General features: G+C 40.2%; 2 protein-coding genes across 6 annotated transcripts; one reads left to right on the top strand and one right to left on the bottom strand.

Annotated features, from left to right (window-relative positions):
* Positions 1–1,746: 1,746 nt before the first annotated feature.
* LOC122663679 (small glutamine-rich tetratricopeptide repeat-containing protein beta) lies at positions 1,747–18,405 on the top strand. Of its 5 annotated transcripts, XR_006333208.1 has the most exons (7): positions 1,747–2,221; positions 6,883–6,932; positions 7,482–7,569; positions 15,021–15,137; positions 15,245–15,317; positions 18,008–18,182; positions 18,321–18,405. XR_006333208.1 is itself a non-coding variant. In XM_043859298.1 (6 exons), exons 1-5 carry the CDS (start codon positions 1,763–1,765, stop codon positions 15,296–15,298), a joined length of 768 nt encoding a protein of 255 aa, XP_043715233.1. In that variant the 5' UTR covers positions 1,747–1,762; the 3' UTR covers positions 15,299–15,317; positions 15,393–15,450. The 5 variants fall into 5 exon arrangements, 4 of the variants coding, with proteins under 4 accessions (XP_043715233.1, XP_043715235.1, XP_043715232.1 ...); XM_043859298.1 differs by lacking the exons at positions 18,008–18,182; positions 18,321–18,405 and adding an exon at positions 15,393–15,450; XM_043859300.1 differs by lacking the exons at positions 15,021–15,137; positions 18,008–18,182; positions 18,321–18,405 and adding an exon at positions 15,393–15,407.
* Positions 17,781–19,595, bottom strand: LOC122663680 (blue copper protein 1a-like). Its single transcript, XM_043859301.1, has 2 exons — positions 19,266–19,595; positions 17,781–18,208 (listed from the first exon to the last, which is right to left on the bottom strand). Exons 1-2 carry the CDS (start codon positions 19,429–19,431, stop codon positions 17,988–17,990), a joined length of 387 nt encoding a protein of 128 aa, XP_043715236.1. The 5' UTR covers positions 19,432–19,595; the 3' UTR covers positions 17,781–17,987.
* Between the last annotated feature and the right edge of the window lie 1,108 nt (positions 19,596–20,703).

Here is a 20,703-nt window from a genome sequence, read left to right as displayed (position 1 = left end):
GAATCGACCGTTTGACTCCCCTTCTTTGTTTCAACTAAGGGTGTCAAAACGAAATCGGAACCGACCGTTTATAATTGAACCGAACCGCACTGTAGAAAAATGATAAGGTTTTGATTTTACAGGTTCTCTTTCCGGTTCGGTTTGATTTGCACCACAAAGTCGCGGCGCTAAACCGAATAGAAACCGGTATTTATTATTCGAATACTAGCAATTGGATTAATTAATAACATAATAACTAATTTAATAAACAACAGTTATTGCGACATACTTGAAACATAAAATAAATAAAATGTCTTGAGTTAACTATATATTATATTTGTTCAAGTACGAATTGAAAATGATGGATGATGTTAAAATGGATTAATAAAATCCAACTTGCTAATAGACGAAATAGTTTGTTTATCATGTGAGAGTGGAGAAGAAATGAAAAAACCAAAGAGTAGAAAAGGAAAAGATAAAGGACGGATGAAGATGAGAAGTTTTTTTTTTTTTTTTAATCACATAGTCATGGGAAATATGATGAGTGAGAGAAACTAGGAGAAAATGGAGAAACACGGGAACATCATAGCTTTGAAAACTGAGGTTGTCTTCATTATTGTTTTCCAAAATCAATACACACAAACCGCATGTAAACTAGGGGTGTCAAACGGTCGGGTTCGGTCGGGCCTAGACGGGCCTCACCAATTTTATAGGCTGCACCGTGTCCGACCGTTTAGGTGTTCGGGCTTGCATTGGGCGGACATGGTACTGTTTAATTTTGGTCGGTCGGTGTTCGGTCTTTAATCGGGACAGCCTTATTCAAGGTAAACGGGTCTTAAACGGGCCTCGGTCGGGCTAATGGCCTATTTAACTCTAAACGGGCACTAAACGGTGTGAAAAGTAATATCAGTCCCATTTCCCATGTCCACAAACTATAACGTCCCATGTCCCATGTCCTATTTAAAAAAAAATAAGAAAAAAGGAAAAAAGAAGTGCAATTTTGCCGTGTGACTGTGTGAGACTCAAAGACTGAAATTTTGATTTTGTGAGATTGAATAGAAAAAAAAAAAAAAAAAAGAGGTGGAATTTGGATGGTTAGTTAGGGTTAATGGTTTTTTTTTTGGTAAATAATTAGGGTTAATGGTTAGTCATTTAGGAGGGTTAGGTTACCTGGGTTGTTACTTGTTAGGGAGTTGGAAGTTGGAACGTGTATACGTTTGGGAATTTTCTCTGGGGTTGGGGGTAGAATAGGTAATAATAATCGGGCTTAGGGGGTCGGGTTTAAACGGGGCAAAGGGGGTCGGGCTCGGTCGGGCCTTTAAAAGGGCGGGTCGGTCGGGCACCCGACGGTGTTACTTCCAGCACCGGGAACGACCGTTTATAAACGGGTCGGGCTGAAGCCCGACACGTTTATTAATCGGGTCGGGCCGGTTCGGTCTTTAAACGGCCGGGTGGGGTCGGGTCTGCCGGTGCGGGCCTGGCATTGACACCCCTAATGTAAACTGATTGTAAATCGAATAACGGAAATCAAATAGAAATCAATAAATTTGAATCGTATACAAAACGATTCTGATTTTGAGTGATTCCTATCCGATTCAATTTTGATTTTACCTTATCAAAATGTATGTCGCACCCAATCGAACCAAACAACCAGAATCGCACCGATTGAGACCCTCAAAACCGTGATGAAAAGAGATGAAAAGACGGTAAGTGTGAGAGGAAGGCTTGAGGCTTCCACCATCATCTCTAACCTTCATACAAAGAGAGAGAGAGAGAGAGAGATATGAAGGTAGCCTTTTGCTCAGTTTCATCAGCATCACTGTTGAAGCCTCTCCCCAATGTCTACAGTGTTTCTTTCAAGCCTAACCAAGCTTCCAAGAGTCATAAAATCAAGGCAGAGATCGAATTTAGGGTTTGTGTGAACAGGGCATGTCGACGACAAGGCTCCAGAGAAACCCTCGAAATCCTATCAAGTCTCGCCCCTGCTGATGTCTCCGTCAACTCTTGCGGTTGTTTGAGTCGATGTGGCGCAGGTCCCAACCTCGTTGTCTTGCCCGACACCATCATGGTCAGCCATTGTGGGACTCCTTCACGAGTTGCCGAAGTAATGCTGAGCTTCTGTGGTGGCCGCAGTGATTCTTTGGATGCTAAGAAGAATCTTGAGGCGCTTGCGTTGAGGAAGAGAGGAGAGGAGGCGTTGGAGAAGGGAAACTTTGCAGAGGCTGAGCTTTTATTCTCTCAGGTAATCAAAATTTAAGTTAGCAGCTTCTATTGGGCGTTAAGTGCAGTTGTGACACTTAATGTGGAAGTTATAAACCTGTTTTAATATTTTTAGTTGTTTTAATTAAGACTATTTGTTTCGACATAAAATGGAAGAAAAGCAAATAAAGAATGTAAATTTTTTTTTTTTCAATAGTGAGATAAAATAGACGTAAGGGATATACAGCTCTAGAACAGTGCCTACTATTTTATGCCAAAGTGCTCTAAAATATTATACTTTCTCCTAAGTTTATTTTACTTCTAGCCAATTTTATGTCGAAACTAACAGAGGCTAAAATGGAAATTACTCTAGGAAGTGGGCTAAACAATGTAGCAGAATCAGAGGGAACATGGATTCATGGGTATGGCTGATTAGGCTCCATCTGGATTGAAGTGAAGTAAAATACAATTTTCAGTGCTAAAGTGAAATAAGATGAAATGAGGAAAAAATAAAAAAAAAAGAAGCATTTAAATTGAGGTTTTTAGTTGGAACTTGGAAGTAGAATTGCAGCAAACTGATGTGAAAATATGTTGGGCCCTGAAAAAATTTCAGTATTATTTTAAATGAAAAATGAATAAAATTTAGTTACCTTATTTCGTATATATTCTTCAGTTTGTTTATAGAATTGTTCTTGCTAATCATTACAAAAGTTTTCTTTTTTTGTTTTAGTTATACTTCACTTCAATTAACATCTAACTGAAAGGAGCCTCGGTTATGATAGTTGATATGGCAGCTGTCGGGATGTTCACTTCTCTGTTCTCACTCTGTTTAAATATGGGAAAATATGTTTGTAATCAAGGTGGTTACAACTGATTTTCGTAACCAATTCTCTCTTTCCTTTTTTCCCCTTCTTTATATTTCTCATTCTCTTTTTTAGTGGAATTTTTTTTTTGAAATTTCACTCTCCCTCTCTCTTTCTTCTCCCTCTCCCTCTCCGGCACCCCTCCTCCTCACTCTTCCCTCTGGCCCTCCCTCTTCCTTCCCCTACCTCGCCGGCTCCACCTCCCCCCTTTTATTTCCCAAATCCACCACTCCTCTGAACTCCGCCCGCCCCACCCCCACCCCCACCTCCGCTCCCCTACCCCCTGCCCCTGCCTTCCCCACCCCCTCTGTATTTCACCAACCCCACTCCACCCCACCTCTGACCTCTGCCTGCCTTAATGCAAACTCGACCTCGAGCCAGGAAAACCAGCGAGAGATTGATTGCAGCAGGATGTATACAATAAAAGGAACAAAATTAAATAACTGAAACGTTTTTTTTATTGCTGTTTTTCATTACATATGAATGGAGAACTTAAAGGATAAAGAAAGAAGAATAAAGGGATATAGAAGGCAGGGATAGGATCAGCTCTCACCAGCCCATCATCTTCTCACCCAAGGCCTCTCACTGTTGTTGTGTCTCACAGCTTCAACCATACTCTTTTCTCTTCAATCTCTGTCCTTCTCTGCTCAGCCTCATACTCTTATTTATAATAACCCAATTACAAAGCAACCCAGTCCCAATCTAATTAAGAAACTAAATAAATCTAGAAAAGGAAACTACTAATTCATAAAACCTATAAAACAGAAACTTCCTATAAAATCTAGCTGCCATACATCAAAATAGCAACTTCTATTTTAGAGAACAAAATAAAAATAGTAACAAGCTGAAACTTAAGCCTACTTTCTAAATATGAAAATAGAAACTATACTTTGGCAGCATTAGGATAGAAGCTTTCTCCACTTGATGGCCCACAAGATCTTCTAAAAAACATCCCCACACAAGGCAAATATGGGCTGTGACACTGTTCACATAAACAGTACCATGAATAGTGTTTGGTCTTTTTTTTCTTCATATTTCGATTTACATCATGCCCCCTCCCCTGCCCTACCCTCCCCACCCCAACCCTCTCTGTATTTCCCACCCCCACCCCTTCATCCGACCTCTGCCCTCACCGTACCTCCGCTCCCCTGCCCTCTCCCACCCCTGTATTTCCCTGACCCACCCCCACCTCTGTCCCCTGCCTCTTCCTGTGCAACTACCCTCCCCTACCCCTACAGCTCCCTCGTCTCTGTCATCTGTTCCTCTCCCCATTTCTCTCATCTCTCTCTATTTCCCCACCCCCGCACTCTGCAATCCATAGCTGCTCCTGCCCCCGCCCCCACCCCCTCCCCTAACCAATGAAATTATGCCAGGTTTCTGTGTCTTCCCCCCAACAACTATTCCTCCACCTGCTTGAAGCCCTTTTCATTCCCCCCACCAAATCAATTTCTCCAGCGAGATGAGAAGAAACGCCTGGAATTTTTGTATAGGTAATCCGGACTGGACTACTGCTGCAGCATAGTATGGGGTGCTGTGTTGCGTTGTCTCCAGTGCAGCCCTTGTAGCTAGCTGATATGGGTTTACCCAACGATAGCAGAGATGAATTTGCAGAAGAAGAGGAGTCAACTCCATTATCTGCTATCAACGAGCAACTCCGCCTAAATCAAAATCCCAAAGGGCTCCTACTTGGCAGCGTTACTCACATTAGAGGCCGGTTTCCTCCCGTGTAACGCCTTCATCACCGCTGTTGACTACTTCGACTATTTCTACCAAGATGCCAGCATCGTGGTGGTTTACATGCTTTTCTGCCTGGTGTGCCTCCCCATCATCGTCCCCTTAGCCAAAAGATCTGTTGCCTCAGTTCGAATAAACGGGGGCCTTGCGCTGTTTGTGTTGTTCCTGCATGTGGTCCTTGTCATGGATGTGGTCTATATCATCGGAAGGACGGCCTTTATTCTAGTCATTATGTCGCCGTCTCTTTTTGCCACATGTATTACTAGAGAGCCTAGCGGCAACACCATGAATTATCTAAATTACTCCCATAGGATCTGAAAACCCAATTACCCTTTACAATCCTCAGTTCCTATAGCAAACAACCAAACACGCCTTCTTGGATACCAAGATGAGGTCATCTCTTTGGCTTCTATATTTCCTCATATTCTGTGCAACAGCAGAGGAGTAGAGGACATCGTTGGGTCAAGAGGGAAGTCGATTAAAGCCACTGGAATCCCCTTTCTTCGCTGCAAATTCGTCTCGATGGAGCATCCGTGGAGGAGATGGATGACCATCTCTTTTGTGGGATGCAAAAGGAGCAGTGCAGCCCTCGTAGCTCTCTGGTCTGAGTCGACTCTCCTTGGCTGTTTAGCCGTGGGGACTGTGGACACTTCTCACTGCTCATTTGGGGACTAAGTAGTTTGACTGGGTACTTAGAGACAAAGGAGGGAGAGGAATGAGAGAACTACCGCTGCCGCGGTAGCAGAGTCAGAGACGAAGGGGGTTACAATGCACGTGGGAGCGAGCGAGAGAGAAAGGTGATGGAAACCGCTCAGAAACAGAGTAGTTGCAGTGCCAGCTGGTGGTGCCCTGCTCGACTTGGTTTCTCTCTCTCTCTCTCTCCTGCATTGAAAATTACGTCATTAGACCTTTTATTATTTTGCCACCTCATTTTATGGAGGTCAAATAAGTCCAGTTATAAATTCTGTTTGTTACTTGCTTGGTTACTAACAGACACACCCTTTAAATTTGATTTTATGTTTAATTTTCTACTGATGAGAATTTGAATTGGATATGAGTTTAAGAATGCACCAGCCTCAGCAATATCATTGTAGCATTTGGTGTAGGTCTATCTAAATGTAAATTTGCCCCAGTATAGTTTATGTAACTTAGAAGGACATCCTCTTTTTAGTTCTCAACTGTTAAAATATTTTTTTAATTTCAAAATTCTCTGCTTATGAAGATGAGAATAGGACAGTGAGTTAAATAATGTATCAGCCTCAGAAGAATCAAACTAGTATTTTATATTCGCCCTCGGATAGTTTATGTAAATTTTTTTCTGTTTTTCTTTGGCCTTTTCTCTTTTTGGTCACAATAGGTCACAAATCGAAAATACTACAGGGCCATTTCTTAGAACAAGCCCCTAATTCATATCATCATCCAAAGAACAAGCAACTGATCAGAAATTAGGATCCAACGGGGCTGTAATTTGGCCAAGAAAATTCACGCAGAAAAAAATCCTTCAGAAATACCAGATCATATACAGTGCAAACCATAGTGTCACCATCTGCTTTTTCTGCCATGTGAATGGATGATTTGGTTATTATAGAATTGTGACCATTATTTGTGATGATAAAGGGAGAGTACAAACGAGGAAAAAAAGAGAGACAATAATGCACCATAAGCTTTTTCTGCCATGTGAAGCGATGATTTGGTAATTTTGACCATTAGATAGTAGGGGATTTTCCCAAGGCGGGGTATCTCAAATTTAGTGGCTTGTCTCAATTGTTTGGCCCCATATGGTTTGGATTTTTCTCTTGTCTTTTAATGGTTCCTTTTCTTCCAACTATAACAAACAAAATTGATTTTTCCAAACAATTTTGGAAGCATGATTCTGACACACAACAATGTCAAGCTCATGTGATCAACACATGGTTAAATTTGTGCGCCAACAGACATTGTCACATGGTTTTAATACTACTGGTATGACCAGGGATGGGGAGAGGGATGGAGATTCTGAACTTTGTGATTTGTTTTAAGCTTCATTCAAATCTATGAGATGTTCTGAATTAGGAAGGGGAGATTCACAGAGGGCACTAATGATGCCATACTTTTCTTATGGTTGCAGGCTCTTGGTCTCAAACCTTTTGGAGGTCTACATATCATTCACACAAGCAGGTTTGCAAAACTCATAAGAATGGTCATCATAATATTAAAGGCAGTGACTAAACAACCCAAAAATTCTATTATCTGTTCTAATTACTACCTTTGTGATTATGTAATTCATTTGTTTTTATTTGTAATAAAACAACTTTTTTTCTTTCTTTCTGGATTTACATTTTGAAGAAGCTCCATGGAATTGAAAGGTAAACCAGAATTTGAGTGGCAACCAAAAGTGGCTGGAATACGGCTGAGTTGAGATGGAATTTTGGAAAATGAAAAGTACACCTTTAATCCATCAATGATTAAAGACCTTTAATCTTCAAAGGGATTGATTGTCTGTTGTGGCTTAATGTTTTCCACTATATATTAGTAAATGTTTGTCTTTTATATTTGTTAATTGGTATTGCCTAACATTTATGTGAATATTTTACTTCCATGTGGTGACTGAAATACAAAATGGTGTGGTTTGATCAATTTCTGATATGGCGAGGGATGTTTGGTTTTCTTCTCTGGTTGTAGTCTACAAATTGAATTAAATAATTAAGAGAACTTTCTTTTGTTCAGGTCTGCTGCAAGATTGGCTATGGGCAACACTTCTGGAGCCCTAGAGGATGCTGAAGCTGCTTCAGCACTAGCTCCTCAATATCCTAAGGTATGAGTCACTGTTTATAAGGTTGAATATATTCACTACTGAAGCACCAAATTAAATAACAATAGGTCTGAGCCTGTGGGTCTAGTGATTCCATGGCTTTGCATCTTGTAAATGGAGTATTTACCTCTCAATTCCTAAATCATTCAATCATTTCAAAATTCTGGATTCAGTGTTAGAACCATAAAAAATTACTTTGTTAAGTGTTTTCAAGATCCTCAACTGCAATTCATACAGTATTTGTCACCTTCTTTTGCATCAAATAATAGAATTCATAAGTATTCTTATCTGTATCATCCCCATACTATTTGATTTTCTCCATCAGCTGTTTTTTCAAAAGTCTCACTTTTATCGCCTCAATAAAATTCAATTTATGTCACCCAACAGTCCATCGGCACCTAGAAGTCCTAAATATCTTGCCTCCCCTTCGTATTCACGCAGAATATTTATTTCATGGAAGCTCTTTATATAGGTAAATGTCTTTGGGGCAAGGACAAATTACTTGGTTATTTTTATCATACTTGTCCCTGACATCAACCCCAAAAGGTGGTCGTTTGCTTGGTCACTGGTTTGTCCACCAGTCAGCCTGAAGGCCCATTTATGTATCTAATGTTCTCATCCTGGTTCGACTGCCTGCTCACCCTGTTTTGACACAAAATCATTGATTAATTTCAGTCACTCTGATTGGATTTTAATGTAATTTTGATCTCTTACCCAAAAAAAAAAAAAAAATGTAGTTTTGATCTATAAGCTCAAGTGTTTACCCAATCAAAATAGGGGGAAAAGGCTCAACTGAGCCTTAGGGTGACTAGTTCTTTGGCTAGTGCAGTCATGGTTTAAGAACTCGGTCAAAATTGGCAGTTTCGATCGAGATATCTCAGTTTCACGTTAAACCGAGACGAAACCAAGGGTTGAAACCACATGTTGCATGGTTTCAACATTGTTTCGGTCATATTTCGGTAATTTCACAAGTTTCGACTTGAAAACCTATACAAAATTCACTTATCCCCATCGAAACTTGAGGAAACCTGGTTCAAATCCAGGACAAAGACCTATTTATGCCAAATATCATTTAAGCAGGGGTAAGGCTGCGTACATTATGACCCTCCCCAGACCCCGTAGTAGCGGGAGCCTTGTGCACTGGCTACGCCTTACTCTATCATTTAAGTGAATGAACATTTAATTGAGAAATTATTCATAAACAAGCAAATAGCCCCCTATTTGAATCCAATAAAAATAGTTAAAAAATCAAAGTCTAAAAAGATAAAAAGTCAACCCCCCAGTTCAAGAACAAAAGCTGGATTTTCAACGGTAGGTGCAATTTTCAACTTTTAAATGTTGGGATTTTTCTCAAATCTAAAAATTTCATAAATCTTAATATGATAAAACATTGCTAAAAACCGAAGGAGTGGTAAAATATTTGTTAGGAGTAAGGGGGAGGAGTCGTGAATAGGGACTGCAGCCCCAATTGTGCAGCTTCTTTCCTTCCTTCTCCTCTCTTCTTCTTTCTTCTTCTTCTTCACTTATATTTACATGGTATCAGAGCTAGGACTGTAGGGGTCGATCATTCATCCTTAATCCTTTCTCTGTTCCTGCGTTTTGATTTGAATAAGCTTGCGGTTTTGAAGACTTAAGGTTTTGGGACTTCTCGTGATCTTATCTTAAAGGGGATGCAGCACCCTTTGCTGCAGTTTTGTGGTTTTATTTGAGACTAGTTCATGACTATACAAAAGAACTAGGTCTCGGTTTTTGGTATGTGCCAAGGTTGAGATCGATTCAAGTGTTGTTTGTTTTTTGGATTTGGATCGAGTTATTGGTGGTGATTGTTTGTTGGTGGCTGGTGTTTGTTGGTTGTGATTGATTGAAGGTCATATCACCTTGCTGTCCTACAGTTTCAGAACTGTTTGTAATTTCAGAAGTGTTTGCAAGTTAAGAAGTGTTTGCTGTCCATCAGTTTCACTCTGTCCGTGACTTCTCTGTGAAGATTCAATTTGTTTAGTTAAGCATGGGTGATGCAAAGACTACTGTGACTGAACTGTCCTCCTCTTCTCATCGCATTACCGAAAGGAAACTTGAAGGGATTTCTAATTTTCAGCAATGGAAAAAGGTGGTTCGATTGACCTTGACAGGGCGTGATCAACAGGATCATCTCACAAAGCCAAAGCCTGAAGGAGACACGACATGGGATACGGTGGATGCAAGAATATTGAGTCAGATGTTGAACTCAATGGATAATCAGATTGCAGACCTGGTTACTCACATTGACACAGTAAAGGATTTATGGGAATACTTGAATGTCCTCTATTCTGGGAAGGACAACTTGTCTCGGATTTATGACCTGTCCTAAGCTTTTTATAAAGTGGATCAGAAGACTCTGACTGTAACCCAATATTTTGCGGAATTCAAGCGACTATATGAGGAGCTGAATTCCATTTTTCCTATCACGTCTGATGTGAAAGAGATGCAGCAACAGCGAGAACAGCTGGCTGTTATGGTATTTTTGGGTGGACTTCGAAAAGAATTTGAGCCAGTACGGTCTCAAATCCTCGGTGGGGATAGAGTCACCACACTTCTAGAAGCTTTTTCTCGACTTTTACGGGTTTCTCACGAGAACAGCCAAGATTCCACCCATGGTAATGAGAGTTCAGCACTTGCAGCCCTTCCCAACCGTGGGTCCAGTGATGGGACAGGTACGGGCAGCAATGGTGGTATCCGTGGTCGTGGGTCAGGGAACAGTAAAGCACCCACATCCGGTACTTCAGAGACTTTAGGACAAGTGCGCACTTGTCATCATTGTGGTAAAGCTGGTCACATTTAGCGCTTTTGTTGGAAGCTTCATGGTAAACCACCTCAGTTCGCAAATTCAGCCAACAGTAATTCAGTGATTACCCCTCCTTCCAAGCCTGAGGGTAAAACAGTGACTATGTCTGATGAAGATTATGAGCGATTTACTCAATTTTGGAATTCTCAGTCATCTCAGTTCTCCACTGCTACCCTAGTTCAGCTAGGTAATGCTATTGCATGCCTATCATCTACTTCTCGTCCTTGGATCATTGATTGAGGTGTTTCGGATCATATGATTGGAGCATTAGGTATTTTTTCTTCATTTCGTGAATCTTCTTCCAATGTTGTGTTAGCCGATGGATCTCTTGCTAAAGTTCGGGGTACAGACACTGTGCAAGTTATCCCCTCTTTGTCTTTGTCCTGCGTTTCTTACTTGCCCAAATTTCCTTTTAATTTATTATCTGTTCGAAAATTTACCAAAGCTAACAATTGTTTTGTTACCTTTTTTCCTGATTATTGTGAGTTTCAGGATCTCCAGTCAAGGAAGACGATTGGTAGAGGTCGCGTATCTGGGGAACTGTATCTTCTTGACGACGCATCCACTATGGCGTGTTTGAGTGTGGCACTTCCTCATCAGATTCATTGTCGTTTGGGTCATCCTTCATTGCAGAGTTTGAAGATTTTCGATAGTCTGTTTCTGTTCTTATCTAGTTTACAGTGTGAGTCTTGTAAGTTTGGGAAACTTCACCGTGTAAGTTATCCCCCTCGAGTTAATAACAGGGCTGTCCAACCCTTTTCTTTAGTTCATTCTGATGTGTGGGGTCCGTGTCCTGTTACTTCTGAGCTGGGTTTTCGTTACTTTGTCACTTTTGTAGATGACTTTTCCAGAGTTACCTGGATTTATTTAATGAAAGGTCGTTCTGAATTGTTTTCCATTTTCTATACTTTTGTGCTTGAAATTCAGAATCAATTTACTACTTCTTTGAAAGTTCTTCGAAGTGACAATGCGAAAGAATATTTTTCCGCTCCCTTTAATGAGTTTATGGTTCAGCATGGGATCATTCATCAGTCCTCCTGTGCGGATACACCTCAACAAAATGGTGTAGCCGAGAGGAAGAACAGTCATTTGATGGAAGTTACTCGATCTCTTTTATTTGAGATGAAAGTGGCTAACATTTTTTGGGCTGATGCTGTTTTGACTGCGTGTTATCTTATTAACCGCATGCCTTCTTCTGTTTTAGGTGGTGGTATTCCATATTCTTTGTTGTTCCCTTCCCATCCATTGTTTGTCTTAGCACGTGTTTTTGGGTGTGTTTGTTTTATTCAGGATCATCGTCCTGGTCGCTCTAAGTTGGATCCTAGAGCTCTTAAATGTCTTTTCGTGGGGTATTCTAAAACCCAAAAGGGTTGCCGTTGTTATTCTTTTGATTTAAGAAAGTACTTTGTTACCGCTGATGTCTCCTTCTTTGAATCTACTCCATTTGTTGCATCCTCGCTGCCTTCAGAGTTGGACGATGATCTCCCTCTTTATGTTGTCGATACTTCTTCTCCTGTGCAGGATCCTTTGCCTCATGTGCCACCTCCAACACAACCACTGGCTGTTTTTCGCCGTCGCCCACCCGATGAGCCGACACATCGCATTACACCTATGGAGAGATACAGTACCCAGGCAGCACCATCTCCCATGTCCTCCTCGCCTTCAGATCCCCCTTCAGGTAATTCCTCCTCTGCTACTGTACCTCCTATTTCTGATCTTGATATTCCTATTGCTACCCGTAAGGGGGTTCGGAGTTGTACCCAACACCTTATTAATCGTTTTGTGTCCTATGCTCGTTTGTCCTCTTCTTTTGTTGCTTGTTTGTCTACTATTGACAGTTATCCTATTCCTAAGTCGGTGGTATAGGCCTTGGCTCACCCTGGGTGGAGAGCTGCCATGACTGAGGAGTTATCTGCTCTGAAGGACAATCAGACATGGGATCTTGTTTCTTTACCCTCTGGTAAGTCTGCTATTGGTTGTCGCTAGATATTTGTGGTGAAGGTTAATCTTGATGGGTCTGTGGCTCGGTTGAAGGCCCGTCTTGTTGCTAAAGGCTATGCCCAGGTCTATGGTGTGGACTATCTGGATACTTTCTCTCCGGTTGCGAAACTTACTTCTGTCTGCATTTTGATGTCATTGGCTGCTATACATCACTGGCCGTTGTTTCAGCTAGACGTCAAGAATGCATTCTTGCATGGGGACCTCCTTGAGGAGGTGTATATGGAGCAACCTCCTAGTTTTGTTGCTCAGGGGGAGTCTGGTAAGGTGTGTAAGTTGAGGAAATCTTTGTATGGGCTGAAACAGTCACCGCGAGCGTGGCCGTTTTACAGATGTTGTGCTGGAATTTGGTTTGATTCGGTCTGAGAGTGATCACTTAGTGTTTTTCAGGCAATCAGATGTAGGGAAGATATTTTTGTTAGTTTATGTAGATGATATTGTTATCACAGGGGATGACTCTTCAAGTATTGAGAACTTGAAGACATATTTGGGACAGCAATTCCAGACTAAGGACCTGGGACGACTGAAGTATTTCTTGGGTATTGAGGTAGCTCAATGAAGGAAAGGGATTTTGCTCTCACAGCGAAAGTATGTGCTTGATTTACTTTCAGAGATAGGATTACTGGGATCTAGGCCTTTGGATACTCCTATGGATCCAAATGTGAAATTTATGGCAGAGGATGGGGATGTTCTGGATGATCCAGAGAAGTATCGAAGGCTTGTAGGGAAACTCAACTATTTGACTGTGACTAGACCTGACATCTCTTTTCCTGTCAGTGTGCTGAGTCAATTTATGTCCGCCCCTCGGATAGCTCATTGGGAGGCAGTTATAAGGGTGTTGCGATATATTAAGAAGGATCCAGGGCGTGGTCTCTTATACTCTGATCATGGTCATAGAAGGATTGATGGATTTACTGATGCGGATTGGGCAGGATCTCCTATTGATCGAAAGTCTACTTCGGGCTATTGTGTTTTTGTTGGAAGGAACCTAGTTTTATGGAAGAGCAAGAAACAGACTATAGTAGCTCGATCTAGTGCAGAGTCGGAGTATCGGGCTATGGCTCATGACACTTGTGAACTAATGTGGATTAAACAGTTGATGACTGAACTTGGATTTGGTGATGATTCTCCTATGCTGTTGTGGTGTGATAGTCAGGTAGCTATTCATATTTCTGAGAATCCTGTGTTTCATGAGAGAACGAAACACATTGAGGTTAATTGTCATTTTGTTCGTGAGAAGCTGCAGCAAGGGATTATTTCTCCTCGTCATATTCGCAATGGGGAGCAGTTTGCTGATTTGTTCACCAAGCCTTTGGGAAGTATGAGAGTAAATTATATTTGTACCAAGCTGGGCATGATTAACATCTATGCTCTAGCTTGAGGGGGAGTGTTAGGAGTAAGGGGGAGGAGTCGTGAAAATAGGGAGCTAGCGTCAGCTCCTATTCACGATTCCTCTAATGAGGGGTATTTTTGTCTCTGGTTTGTTTTACTTTACCCTATTTAATATATTGTTTTGGGTGCAGTCAAACTAACGACTGCAGCCCCAATTGTGCAGCTTCTTTCCTTCCTTCTCCTCTCTTCTTCTTCACTTATATGCACAATATTCATTTGTTTTGATGTCTAAAAATTTATTTCCATTCAGCAGGATTTTATACAGCATTCCTGCACACCAAATTAAGTTTGACCGCAACATAACTCCTTCAATATAAATCAGATTGAAGCAATCTTGGATTTGTTTGAAACCTTATTCGATACCATGTCCAAGAGCAATATACACTATCAAATTTGGGTCAAAACCACAAGTATTATTTTGAGTGTTCTCTATGTGAAACTAATGCATGGATTGGGTTCAAAATGTCAAAATAGGCAGCACAACAAGAATCAGGGCAAAAAAACAACTTATGGGCCTCGAAACCAAGGTTTCAAATTGGCCTGGAGAAAGTACCAGGTTTCGACCGAGATATGGTCAAAAGCTGGGAAATTTCGGTTTCTGGCTGGTTGGAAGTTGAAACCAGTGTCGGCATCAAGTTCTGGAATCTTGAGTGTAGTTTATGTAACTGTGATTTGCATACTAAGAATTGCAAATTAACTGTTAGTGATGGAAACAGAGATTGTTAAGAAACTTATCTCTAAAGAGTGAATTTATGGAGGAAGCTACAATGGGAACTTGAAAATAATTATTTTCCACAAAAGGCTATTCAGGTAAGCAGCAATTTCTCCATGGTTCAATAGCCCTATGGCCAAATTACATGCAGCCATACAGGAGAGTTGGAAAGTTGAGACTACCATCTTAGGGAGCCTTAAAAAATTGAGATCTAAGTTGACAAGCCTAATTAACCAACCATTTGATGTGCTGGCCTATATGTGGAGCAATTTTCACCACCAAATAGCTTAGTCAATCAGATAGCTATCATCATATGTTGATTAGTTTTTGCTCTAGGATGTGCAGTTGTGCACTGGCCTGTTGTGCTCCTTGTGTATGTCTGTCTTGTCAATTGAGCTTGATAATTTTTTTTTAACCAAACAAGTAAGTTTTCTAAAAGGTTATGAGATGGACCACTTCGTCAATCTTTCATTGTGATAAATGGCAAAATAATATTGCATGTCAAGATATGTACTGAATCAAATGTTGCAGGCATATATTTGCAAAGCTGATGCTTTCTTGGCTCTGGAAGAATTTGAAGCGGCTGAGAATTCATATTCAATTGCTTTACAGATCGATCCTTCCATTCGTCGTTCCAAATCTTTCAAGGTTTCATCTCTTCTTTTGGCTTCTTTTTGCAGTTAAAATAGAAAAAATCAGGATAGGCAGGTTTCTCATTTATCCACAGAGCTAACCATTTCTCAATTCTCATACAGGCACGGATTGCAAAACTTCAGGAGAAACTTGCAGCTGCAAATCTGCTTCCTTAGCTTCAATGTTTTGACTGAGGTAATAGAATACATGTATAGTGCTAACCAATAGGACGGCAAAGAAGCTTAGCTGCAAGCTTGCTGAAATTTTCAGGTTTATCATCACCTCCTATCGGGTTAAGTTGACCATTGTTTTCCTCGGTTTATTTGTAAATAAATCAATATATTGCTTAATAGTGTTTGAAGCTCGTACTCCTTTTCATATTGAACATGGCTTATCAACTAAAAAATTGCAACAAACCACAGCCTCTAGATACTTTTCTACCCCTTACTCATGTTTTCTATTCTTTTTTTAGTATTTTAGTTCATTATCAGAATGGAGCTCAAGATTGGAAATAGTCGTATTGAATTGATCAAGCCACAGTTATCTAGGCGATGCTTAGGCATCCATGCACCCTTTGCTGGAAAGGTACCTTGATCACCTCGGCAACTATCAATGCCTTGACGCCTTGTTGGTGTCGCCTTGATTTTTTTCCCCTCCTCCAACGCCTAGGATTGCCTAGATGGCGTGACAACTATAGATCAAACAAATCTTTGGTCGAAACACATTATGTAAATTGTACAGGTATACTGTAGTTACAGTACTGACCAGCACCATAAATCAGCATTACATGTTACAGCTGGGTTCATGGATAGCTTAGACCACATTGGGTGAAGCTGTTTTTGTAGACTTGTTCTAAGCTGTGACACACAAGTGTTTTGGCACTATTTAAGCTCGTGTTTATTTAGAACTCAATGAAGTGAACCTTTTTGAGAGTCCATTTTAGTTCATGATTCTTTTTCTAGTGAAGTCATCTGAAACATAAGTTGCAGAGTTCTGCTTAATTTAGACATACCTTGGAGAGAACCAATGATTGTTTCTTTTGGGTCTAGATCTTAAGTTACACAATGATTAGGAGAATTGTGTAATATCTGCTGCCCACATAAAGAGCAGAGAGGGGTTTTAACATTTTATACATGTTGGAAAAGACCAACTGGATATTTCCTAATCACAGAATTACAGGAATATAACTTCTGGTGGGGTCACTATTCATGACATGGCTTTGTGAATGTTACACATGATCAGGGAGCATTTCTTTGGGGGGACTTCTTGCCCTTGTTTTCACCACTTAAACTGAACACATGCAAGCAAGAGAAGAGAACCAGTACTTCAGAAAGGACTCTTTCTCATGAATGGGTTGTTTGAGTTATTACTGAGGGATTTCTCTTGTTTAATCCCGGTTCATCTCCAACACATCCTGTTTCTCAGCGTCAGGAACTCATTTATCGTTCGAGTTCAAGGAGCAGTCTTGACGGTCTGTCTTCGGAATTCGGATAGTTTCAAACTGAAAGTTGTTTGCAATACTCAAATTGGACCTGGACAACCATTGTAGGAGAACTCTATCATGAGGTACAGGAATGGAAAACTCTAAGGTTACCAGTTATTGAACTGAACCTTCTATTAACACTTGCTTCTTTAAGCAGACGATGAGAATTTGCTCAGAAATGCATGCTATAAGTTCATTTGTTGCTCTTATCATATGAGAATATAGTTTGATCTTGTCTTGGAACATCTGGCAGAATCTTTTTCCCTTAGTTTTAGAATACACATTTTTATCATATCGACATTCTTCCTATCACATGTTGTATTATAGCTTGAAAAGTACCCAAACATTCATTGACCTGCCGATGTTATACAGTCATAGATATGTTATGCTACTGATTAAATTTCTTCTAATGTTTCCCTATCTAACATCTTTTTGTCTTCTATCTAGAAAATCTAAGCAGTTGGACGACATAACAATTTGATCTTTTTGACTTATTAATGGCCCTTGCTTATGGTTTTATGTCTGAAAGTTATGCAAGACAATTGTGTAATCATCAATTGAATAAATTTTTTGGCTTAAGAGGTTCAGGAATGGACTAATTAGCTTAGCTCCTTTATCCAACTCTACCCCAGCTGTGGCAATGTGGCTTTAAAATATTGGATGGATCTTCCATGACTGATTGCATTGTCCTACAGGCCCAACCATGATAAAGGAAAACACATATGTTGGTGTTTTATGGAAGGAAAAAAATTTTTTTTGACAACTGTATTATCAGTTTCTTATTATAAAAATGAAATTTTTTTCCCTTCTCTTCTTGGGTCTTGAGCACTAATTTCCAAGTACTGTTCCAAACAGGACGTGGACTCTTTAACAGAATACTAATAAACTTCACTAATATGCATGTCAATGATGACATCCAATTCCTAATTTGTACAATCGTCAGGTTGGGACAGGTTGATGACCCTGACCTGGACTGAACTCTTTGTCCTAACTCCTAATTTATTAGTCATTTTTAAAAAATCCACCTTATCCTAGCTATAAATGAAATGTCGCTTTCAGTAAATCTCAGGGCCAGTTGGTTTTTGAGACTTATTTTGAACTGAAAATCTACCAACTTGTAACTCCTGCATTAATCAGGATAGCATATCTGATCTTGAACACAGAACTAAATAAGATGGTGCAGCAACCAAACATTCCATTTCTTAAGTTACACACTCTTAGCCATGTGGTTCATTAATGAATGTCAATTCCAAACTGATTGGGCTTTGTAAAACTGGAACTTTTATTATTGCTCTGAAGCCCTTATATTCTAGACAGCTTTCCTCTATACTGTTTAGCAAAGATTTTATTGCAAACAAGATCAGTCACCACATACCAACTCTTCATTTCTCTTCATTTATAGGAACCACTGTGATGCTCAGCTTCTGACCATATTCACAGTGTTTTCCAACTCCGCAGATGTACCAAAAGGTCCCGAGCGCTGTTAAATGTATGGAGTCATTGCCAGTTACAAGCATCCCAAAAATCGGCTCTCTTATACAGTTCTCATAGCCAGTCTTGTTTACTTGCATTACATTGTGTGTGCCTTCTTCATAGTTGAACACTGCAATACATTAACCCCAGTTAGTACATTTTAGCTATGGGTTTTCTTGATTCTCAATTCAATGGAAGAAACCTAAGGAATTGAAGTGATATGTTCCTCAGGCTTTGTGCAGTTGATGGCAACTGGTCTCCTGCAGCTTTTTGTGAGGCAAACAATACAATGGCCAGAGAGAGTATACATTATTTCCTGTGTACCTGCAGTATAAAGTATGAACTCTTTCTTAACTTCCTTAGTAATTGCCTCACAGAGAGACACTGGGGAGTTAGTCACACAATCTGTTCCTATACAGGTGCACAGTAGTTATGTTTTTTTTAGTTTAGAATTTGAATAGGGATCATTGATTCGGCACAAGTTCCTTCATTTGACCATGATTACTTATTCACATATTAATTTACTTTTCTTGTGGGTTTTCTTTTTTTTTTTATGGATTGGGGGGGTGGGGGGGGGAGGGTTGGCAGGGTGATTTGTACTTATGATAGTGGGTCATTTGTTCTGTATGTGTTGGGGGGGGGGGGGGGGAGGGTTGGCAGGGTGATTTGTACTTATGATAGTGGGTCATTTGTTCTGTATGTGTAGCACCTATTCATGAAGCAGAGAAAAGCATCTCCAAGATCTTGAAGTACATAGGTGCATTCTTCTCTACCAGTTTATTAACAGGAGTCGTCGAAGATGAGAATCTACATCCTCAGGCTTGCAGGCTAGGTTTGAAGAGTAGTTTGAACCCAGGTATGTGGCATCCAGTTAAGGTGTATTTCAAAAATATTATTTTCTAGCAGTTTTTTGACTTTTCAAACATACTGAATCTATTGTTTTCAAGCAAGATTTATCTACTTAAAAAATTTCAGCACAATTGGTGTTGTATACAGGGACAAAAAGCAGGTCAAAATGGTTAAAAAATCAAAGATATGAGCCAAAATTATGGGTGTTCCTACCACTTCCCCTTAAAATATTCATCAAGGCTCAAAAAATGATCGAATAGAAGTGTATTCTTCTATATAGAACTACCAAAGGTTCTACAAACATTAGTGGAGATCTCAGTAAAGATCTGGAGGCTTACCAAGGGTATCTCCAATGTGAAAGAGCTTTTCTTGGGTCCATTCAGTATATTTGCAGGTGTTTGTCCATCCATTACTGTCTCCAACTACATGAATTTCTCCTCTAACATGGAACAAGGAAGATAATGATGATGCAAAAAGGACTAGGAATAGGTAGGAGATGGTCATATCAAAGAACGATCAGGTCGTTGGGGATTCTGACTAAAACGATGATTATGGAGCCTGAGCAAGTGATCATATGACCGTGAAATTGAAGGAGAATGATGTTTATGCAATTTATGTTCATTCTTGTTAGAGCAAAGCTGTGGTGGGTAGGTCACACTTTTGTGATTGGAAACTAACACACAATGAAGTTGTTTTGGAAAAGCAGCATATCTTGGATGGGGCTGTGCCTAGAATGCTTTTGAACCTGTACATTGTGCTTAAACCAGGCCTACCTTTGTTAAAATTTGTTATTTTGGATAGGTAACAGTAATATATTTCATTCATTCTTGAAAAAAAGATTTTAAGCAAAATATGCAGACCTGTTCTTCACTTCCTAGCAGCATCAACAGGAAGAGATGAAGTACAATAGGGAGCAAGAAAACCAGCTAGCTTATGTAGTTCTCTCCAAACATGCACCATTTCCACAGCAGTAAAATGAACTGAAGCGGCTTGAATATGAAGTAAAGTAGGCTGAGAACTCCATGAACAAGCAGCCACACCTTTGATTGCATAACCACTACCTGTGAATCAGTCTGGATGGATACGCAGCTGACCTATATACATGCTTAATGGACCTAGAATCGACCCAGTAAAACATTTACAATAATTGTGTGGACCCTACAGAATACAAGATTGAACCCAACAAATCTCCAAATTGACTTGGGTTCTGCAAGCCAATCTAGAGGAAAAAAGGTGTTAATATCGATTCCACAAGCTCCCCTCTATTATCTTTGTCTGATCGCTACAACCAAACCAGCATGGCCCACATCCTTGCCAGGCTCTTATGTAGCGCACAGCCAATGGCCTACAGTGTTTGGGCATGCAGCCCAACACCTGTCTGTATTTTGAATTGCGTATCTTGTATTGGATTGCGTGCCCAAGCACTGAAGGCCATTGGATGGTGTGGTACACATCATGTTACAGAGGACCCAAATCCAGTGTTCTGCACTACTCACTGCCATATGATGTGCAGTGACTTTATCTCTCGTACCATCGCAACTCGATTAAAAAGATTACGTCTACTCACAAGATCCGAAGATTTTAGACTCGAACCATTTGGTTAATCGCAGGCAACAACCATTCTCCTCTCACTTTCTTTTCATACATAGTTCCCGGGAATGTTTCATCATTCTATACCATAAAACAACTAGCGGTCATAAACTTTTAAAGGAACAGTAAGCACCTCTTTGAAGAGAATGTTCTACATAAGCAAGGCAAGTGCACATACTGAGCTTT

Source organism: Telopea speciosissima, chromosome 6, assembly GCF_018873765.1.
Source record: "Telopea speciosissima isolate NSW1024214 ecotype Mountain lineage chromosome 6, Tspe_v1, whole genome shotgun sequence".
In the NCBI taxonomy this organism is placed as follows: domain Eukaryota; kingdom Viridiplantae; phylum Streptophyta; class Magnoliopsida; order Proteales; family Proteaceae; genus Telopea; species Telopea speciosissima.
This window is presented reverse-complemented; position numbering and strand designations above follow the sequence as displayed.